This window comes from Nuphar pumila, chromosome 10 (genome assembly GCF_984573655.1).
Source record: "Nuphar pumila chromosome 10, dmNupPumi1.hap1.1, whole genome shotgun sequence".
NCBI classification, from domain to species: Eukaryota; Viridiplantae; Streptophyta; class Magnoliopsida; order Nymphaeales; family Nymphaeaceae; genus Nuphar; species Nuphar pumila.
This window is the reverse complement of record NC_143258.1, coordinates 11646225-11654177: the sequence shown is the minus strand read 5'-3', so window position 1 is coordinate 11654177 and position 7953 is coordinate 11646225. Positions and strand designations below refer to the sequence as shown.

Genomic DNA, 7953 nt, shown 5'->3' with positions numbered 1-7953 from the left:
CCCCATTTGGTTTTAAAAGTGATTTTAAAAATAATAGTTTAAAATATTAAAAATAAAGGATAAAATCAAAGGTTAAAAATTGAAGTCCTAAACTAACTAAAAGACCTAAACGGATTAAAAATTCCTCCAATATGGTGCCACCTAAGTGGGTCCCATTTGGTTTTCCAAAAACAATTTTAAAAGGGTAAAATAAAGGAGTTAAAAACATGATTTTTCAAAAAGCTTTAAAAGACACTTATATCTATGATTTTTTTTGTATTTTTGAAATAAGCAAAACATAGAAATGAGATGAAAAAATTAGGATTTGGTGCCCCCTGCAGGGTGAGCCCCAATTGAAGAAAGTTAAGGAAATTGAAAATCGATTTTGGAATCAAGTTTAAAACGAATCAAGATCATTTTTCTAAAGAAAATGCTTTTAAAATCAAGAATGTAAAGCTCTAGGGGTTAGCCAAATGAAAAATACTAATTTAAAACCTAGGTTTTTTAAATTGATTTTGAAAGAAAAGTTTTAAAATCGAATCTAGATTTGATATTTTGAAAACAAGAGTGTTGGATCTCGAAAATGACATGCAATAACATGAAATACAATAAAATGACATGAAATGACATGCGAAATATGAACCCTAGATGAGGGATTTGAAGTTCCAAACCCCTGGCAGAGACAAAGAATTAAAAATTCCTGTTTCAGAATTAGAATTGATAATTGAACATCAGATCTGATATTGGATCCGATCCAAATGTGAATTGGGTCTCTTATATAACTAAAATTTTAGAAAAGGAAATTGATCTTAGCCCAAATTGGCACTTGTATTAGCTTGGAAAATGATAAAAATGATATTTTGGATAAAATGTTCTAAGAAATGATTTTGCCCCTGTAGGGCATGAAGTGACACTAAAGAATGAGGTTTAAACTAAATTGAACTGGGTTCTAGGGTTTCTGAACTCAGATGAACTAAAAAGACACTAACTCGACTAAACTTCTAGACTGAATGATTAAGAAATGACACAATTCTCAGAGAAATTATGAGAAATGCACACTGGAGTGAAGTGAATTACGAAAATATATTAAGGGTGAGCTGAAATAAAGGTCAGAAATACTGAGATAAACTAAATCTGGAGCTTAAATACTAGCTAGACTGACAAGGATTGGCTCAATTTTAGCTAAAATGAGCTAAAGTGGACTCCTAGAATGTTAGAAATGGATTTGAATAGAAGTTGAACCGCTTGAACTCCTGGTGATATCAAATTAAATACATGAGAACATGATTGACTGAAATTGACTGACTTGGAGACAATTGACTTGGATTCGAGCTAGAAATGAGCTCATTTCTCACGAAATGAACCAGATTCAGCTGAAATAGTCATAAATGAATGAGATTCATTCATCGTGAGCTTAGGGGAGCTAAAAATAACAGACATTCTAACTGTTCTGAACTTAAAATGAGCTTTGTTGACTCTAACTGATTGAGATCTAAGGTGACCTAGGGGTAAGATGAGAATTTTACTAACAAAAAGGGTGAAATGACACCTAAACTAGGACAGACTTAGGGTTAGACTCCTCAGAGAATTGACATCTACTGAAAGGGGGGGTGTTTGAAGACGAACAAGATGAATTTGGGGTGTTTACAGTGGGACCCATCCAAATCCAGTGGATCTGCTCCTATCCAAAATGCAACATGAGACCCTTTGGAGTGAGAGAGTATCCAGATTCCAAACTCGTCCTCGCAAAATAATCAGCCATCCTCAGAATTTAGATTGTTCAGCAAATCGTTATTAATCGTATGATAAAAAATTTGTGATTAATCGGCACAGAAAATCCTCATAAAATAGTTGGATCTAAAATTATAATAGAAAAAAGAAAGGGGTCCAATAACACAAAACAATAATTTGAGACTAAACCCAACACTCCGCCCCCCCCCCCCCCCCTCACGTAATCATAAGGCAATAGATGTAAGCTGGCGTAAGTTTTGTTTAATATACTGCCATTAGACAGCACTAAATGCCAAATCGTACAAATTAATGACAACAATTGAAGTTTTTATTTTTTAAGAGGAGACAACAATTGAAGTAAAAAACACCTATCGTAAGAGAGGAGAACTGGAAGTTTTGAAATATTGACCTAGAAGACAGATCCCAAAGGGTTAACCGATTTACTCAAAGTGTTATCCACCATTGCTTGTATGGATTGCGTTCATCTTTCACGAGTGTAAAATCTGCACTATACTCAATAAATCCTACAGAAAGCAGATAAAAGAAGAAAAACAAAAATCCTGAATAATGACGTGCTCTAGATCCTAAAAAGACATGAAAAATCACGATAATTTATGAGTACAAAATATCAATTTTACATAAAGGTCTGTTTGCAGCATAACCAAAGCTTAACAAAAGACTCACCATGGTGGCCTGCGACTAAAAGGGCCGGAAAGGAAGCCTCATTTTGAGAGAGAGGGAACCAAAGCAAAATGTATTTGTACGTTTCTAATGAAACACTCTCAAGACGAATTATATTAACCATAAACAACAAAATCTCAGTTTCTAGCAAAAAAAATTTGACTTCACCAGAGAGAATCTAACACGCAGTTGCTTCCTAACCTGAAATTTGCAACAGAAATTGCAGATGACCAAGAACCAAGAAACCCTCGTTTTCTTCACCATTAACGTATGTCTTCACTCATTGAAAAAAATTTTGTTGAAAAAGAAACCTTTCATTGAAACGGAAGGTTAGGGCTTTTCATCAAATTAGGAAATGGCCCTAACCACAGCAAAAAATTTGCCATTTATATGATGAAAAAACCATTGAAAATGGACATTCGATGGAGAATTGTTTGGGGTTTGGTAAGATTTATCGGAAAGGAGCAGCAATAGTAAGACTTGGTCACGCTGGCTCAGCCTGGCACGGCGGCGTAAAAATCGGAGATTAGGACCCCTACCCTGGGGCCTATGCTGGCCATCAGAGAGCAGTTAATAAAAATTAATGAAAATGGATCGCCACCACCAAAAGTTTCGGCTTCCTCTTACAGAAATTTTCCCACGCTGCTCCCCAAAATTATGAGAATAACAGTGTGTACTGGTAACCATGACCGGTACGCAGTTCACTTATTTATTGCAAACAAAACTTACACGCATTGTCTGAAAGGCGTAAAACACGATCAACAAACTACACACAAACGAGTAAAGAGAAGCAACAATTCAAGTCTTCAAGAAATGATATAGAAGCAAACACAAAACAAACATATTCCAAGAAACTCAGTGGCATTGCTAGCCAAAAGTACGAACTGATCGAACAAATTAGACCCCGGTCGAGTGCCTGGTATATTCAGAGGTGCTGTTATTGTTGCTGCTGCTGCTGATGTTTTCCTTGCCAAGCCCAAACAATGTCCTTGAGTGCAGGCCTCAAATCTCGCTTACAGAAATCCTGATACTCCAGAGTATCACCGCTTGTCTTCTTCACCTCCACCACGTAAAATGATGGAGTCACCTCAAATATCTCTGTATCTATTGACAGAACTCCTTTCCTTCCTTCGTTCAGCCCCTGCATCCTCAACAGTCCATCATCTTTCTTCGTGATCTTGAATCTGAAGCGCTTGGCCATCTCCTCCAGCTTTGATATTATAACCGATGCTGGCTGCCTGGAAGTGAAACGTTCTTCCTTCACCTTCACTTCCTCAAATAAACCTGAAAGATCAAAACCGGATGAAAGAGAGATGATGTCAAAAGCATTTAAGAGTGGAGGTTTTACAGACACAGGTCGGTGTTCTGCCTTCTTCTCAACAGCCTCCCCATCCCCCTTATCAGAAAATACTGAGTCCACATCGAGGGGGTTTGATTCCTTATTCTCGACTTCTTTGTCAACCGGCTTAAATCCCTTTTTAAACCAAGGATTCTCCATAATCTTTGCTATGGATATTCGAGTAGTGGGATTTGGGTCCAAGATCTTAGATAAAAGCCTTCTAACTTCTGAAGGAAACCAATTAGGACATTTAAATTCTGCCTTGGTGATCTTTCTGTACATCTCCATCAGATTTGAATCGTGGAAAGGAAGGTAACCAGAGAGCAAGACAAATAATATCACCCCACAGGACCAAATGTCTGCTTTTGCCCCATCATAACCCTTCTTGCTAATTACCTCCGGGGCGACATAAGCTGGAGTTCCACACGTGGTGTGGAGTAACCCATCTTGCCGTTTCGATTCTGCAAGAGCGCTCAACCCGAAATCTGAAATCTTAAGGTCACCATTCTCATCCAACAGAAGGTTTTCAGGCTTCAGGTCCCTGTGATAAACAGCTCTGCTATGGCAAAAATCCACAGCACTGATCAGCTGTTGGAAATACTTCCTGGCCATGTCCTCTCTAAGCCTACCCTTTGCAACCTTATTGAAGAGCTCACCTCCCTTGACGTATTCCATCACAAAATAGATCCTGGTTTTGCTCGCCATGACCTCATAGAGCTGAACAATATTTGGGTGTCTCACCAATCTCATCACAGATATCTCTCTTTTGATCTGGTCCATCATCCCCACCCTTATGACCTTCTCTTTATCGATCATCTTAATAGCAACGCTTTGCCCTGTTTTCATATTCCTGGCAAAGTATACTTTAGCAAAGGTACCCTGCCCCAACAATCGACCCAATTCATACCTTTGCAACAATACAGTGCCCTTGTTCTCCATCCTTGTCCTCTTAACAGGAAAAACTAATCAAGCACACGCTAAATACAGATACTGTCTATATATATTAATAAACTTAAAACAACCCTAGAAGGAATTACCTCCCGCCAACCGAATACTCAAGATCAATATATACAGAGCGGGAGTTCAGAGACGTACTGAATCAACCATCCTTACAGAGGCCATGCGTCCTGGCACGAAGCTGATCTTGGCTATGTCCTATCTCATCAAGGATGAATCGTCGGAGCCCCTGCAGAGCTACCTCATCAGATCTACAGTAAGAGTCCTCGGTGGGCAAGCACATCTTTCTGCATTCCCTGGCTTCTGTTCCAATTGTGCAATAAGCAAGATGTGTGTTTCAGCGTCTCAAACACAACCTGCTTCAGAAACAAAAGTTCAATAAAACAGTGAATAAATGGATAATTAGATGTGATGATTAGTGACGATACAAACTCATAGATGCTAGGTTTCGGTTTCATCTGATGAATAAAAAATCCATTTCGCCATCATTTAAAGTTGGGTAAATTGTTTATTAAAAAAAAGGAAAGTAAGAGGAAAGAAACAATTCAAAGTTCAAAAACCCCAACAGCTGTTCGGACAACTTGGGTTGCAGCTTTTCCCTCTTTCTTTAACTTGTTAATGCTTTGAAGAAAGAATAACCTGCACATCTAAGGAAGCCCACCAACATCATTTTTTCCTTTTCTTTTACTTTTCCGATCGTTGATTTGTGAGGGAAAGGATTCTGCGTGCGCTCGACATGAAAGCCGACGGTCCATATATTTGCGATGCCTCTTGAAGAGAGCGTGTCTAAGATCTGAACCTCTCGCAGATCCGATCCCTCACAAATCTAATGGTTTATGCATATGTCCACAGAATACAAAGAAAGTCTTCCAAGTTAATATAGGGGAAATAGAAGAATAAGTTTCCTCTCACATGAATCGAGCTGAGATTTCAAGTTTCCAGAAACGAATGAACAGATCTGGAACTTACAAGATCAGGGAAACGAGACTGAGAAAGGGGAAAGTAATAAACTCACGAAAAATCAACAAAATTTGAAAGAAGAAATCTAGAGAGACAGAAACTCAATGAATCGTCAACAAAATCGAGCGAAATCAGCAAGGAATCGATAGACAACAAGAAAAAGAACATCATACCATCACAATCCGGGAAGGCGAAAACCAGTGGCGGATACATTGAACACAAGGCCACCAGCCTTCCTTCCATCCCCAGAAGAAAAGGCGAATAGAAGAAGAAAGAAAACACCGAAAAAGATAAAAAAAAAAAAAGAAGACGAGGGGAGAAGAAAAAAGTCGTGAATTTTAAGTACCCGAAAACATTGCCGAAGGAGATGAGCATCAAATATAAAATCTCAACTAAAATCTATAAAGAGAGAGAGAGAGAGGGCCGACCTCTTCGGGGTGGTGAAACCGTGAATCGGTAAGGATTGCGAACGAATGCGTAAAACGGAGAGACGGTCGACGAAGATTCAGGAACTCTTTTCTAGTTTTCTCCACAAGGTTAGCAAAAATAAAAAGAAACCCTAGAATTTTTTATAGTACCTCCTCTGGTCCTCTTGTTTTTCTTTTTTTCTTTTTGTTGTTTAATTAATATAAGTGGCTGTGGTGATACAGCTGCCTTCTCCTTACATTGGGAAAGGGGAACATTCAAGGGGCGGCTCGGGGTTTTCTTCCTTCCTTCCTACGGACTTCCCTTGCCTCTTTCTTACGTGATACCGCACGATACTGGATCGCTAAAAAAAATCAAGGAATTTTTTATCTTTTTCTTCCCCCACTCACTCCAGCTAAAAAAATAAGCATTAACATTAAAAATAAACATAGTTGAACACATAAAAATAGATCCGAGAGCCAAAGAACCAAAACCACACGAGCTGATCAGCCAAGTTCAGGAGGCAACCGAAGCGTCAGAAAGCCCTGAAGGTCAGGAATCGAGAAACATAAAATACAGTGCACATATGATAAGATGCAGTGCGCCTGCTTGCCTAAAGTAACTAAGAAATCCCGAAAGATGGCATTGTTACGAGACATCCAAACCGCCCATGAAGAAAGAAGCCATGTTCTCCAGATGAGACTCCATCTTTTGCACTTTCTAACAGATTGTGGACCCCACAATAGGTCCAGAGCGAAAGACTCCTGACACACGATAACTTCAGGCTCGTTTTAGGTGTGCTTGAAAATGCCTCTAAAGGTGGGGCAGTCCCAGAAAAGATGAAACGTGGATTCTTCAGCAGACTTGCACAAGATACACCTACTTGGAAGCTGAAAACCAAAGCGCTTTAGAAGACAGTCTATTTATACCCGGTCGTGCACGATTAGCCAAGCAAAGAACTTCGAACGGGGAGTAGGCCTCCAACCCCAGATAACGCTAGCAAGAAAGCAATCAACACCCGGCGACAACATAGACAAGTAACATGATTTGGTGCGAAATTCATCGTCTGGCGCAATAGCCCTTTGGATAAACTTGGAAATGGGTTGAGGGTTACCCTCCTTAGAGATGATGGTTGACCAAGCTTTGATCCAGGACTTACGCAGCGGGGAGGCAAGAAGTTTGTTCGAGCGAGAATCATATTGAAGCAACTTGAAGGAGTCGTACTTAGCAAGAAGGAAATTCACTCAAGGGGATCCAAGTTAGTGAGCTTGCCAACTTAGCTTAACGACGAGAATGATGCTACGCATATGAGAGTCAATAATCTCCAACCCCCTGCCCCGAGCAAGCGACAAAAAATCCTAGCCCATCAGATGGTGCTTATGCTGAGGGGAGCGACCAGACCAAAGAAAATTCGCCATTAAGCGAGAGAGCTTTTTGTGCACACCGATCGGCATCATGAACATGGACATTATAAATTCCAGGATAGATGAAAGAATGTGCTTGATTAGAGTTAAACGCCGCGCAATAGATTGGTAAGAAGCCTGTCAGGATGAGATTTTGGTTTGGACTTTCTGAAGAGTAGCATTCCAACAGGTAGTCGAAATACGCGAAAGATGAAGAGGAAGGCCCAGGTAGGACATAGAAAGCTTCGTGGTAGAGCAATCGAAAATCTTCTGGCCAATGACAAGCAGAGAGGGCGACGCGTTGACCATGGACAGGTAGCATTTACTGTTATTCAGGGATAAACCGGACAAAGAAAGGATGAAATGGATGATAAGCTTGAAACACAACATTTGTTGCGTGGTTGCACGGCCGAAAAGGATCATGTCGTCGGCATAAGTAAGAATATGAAATGAGAATTCCTCGATTCCGATAGGGTAAATGATCCGGTGCAAAGCTGC

General features: G+C 39.8%; 1 protein-coding gene across 2 annotated transcripts; it reads right to left on the bottom strand.

Moving 5' to 3' along the window:
• Positions 1–3046: 3046 nt before the first annotated feature.
• Positions 3047–6325, bottom strand: LOC149823487 (CBL-interacting protein kinase 2-like). 2 transcript variants are annotated; one of them, XM_090018869.1, is made up of 2 exons: positions 6076–6325; positions 3047–5043 (listed from the first exon to the last, which is right to left on the bottom strand). In XM_090018869.1, exon 2 carries the CDS (start codon positions 4667–4669, stop codon positions 3329–3331), a length of 1341 nt encoding a protein of 446 aa, XP_089874995.1. In that variant the 5' UTR covers positions 4670–5043; positions 6076–6325; the 3' UTR covers positions 3047–3328. The 2 variants fall into 2 exon arrangements, with proteins under 2 accessions (XP_089874995.1, XP_089874996.1); XM_090018870.1 differs by having other exon boundaries at positions 3047–5046; positions 6076–6188.
• Between the last annotated feature and the right edge of the window lie 1628 nt (positions 6326–7953).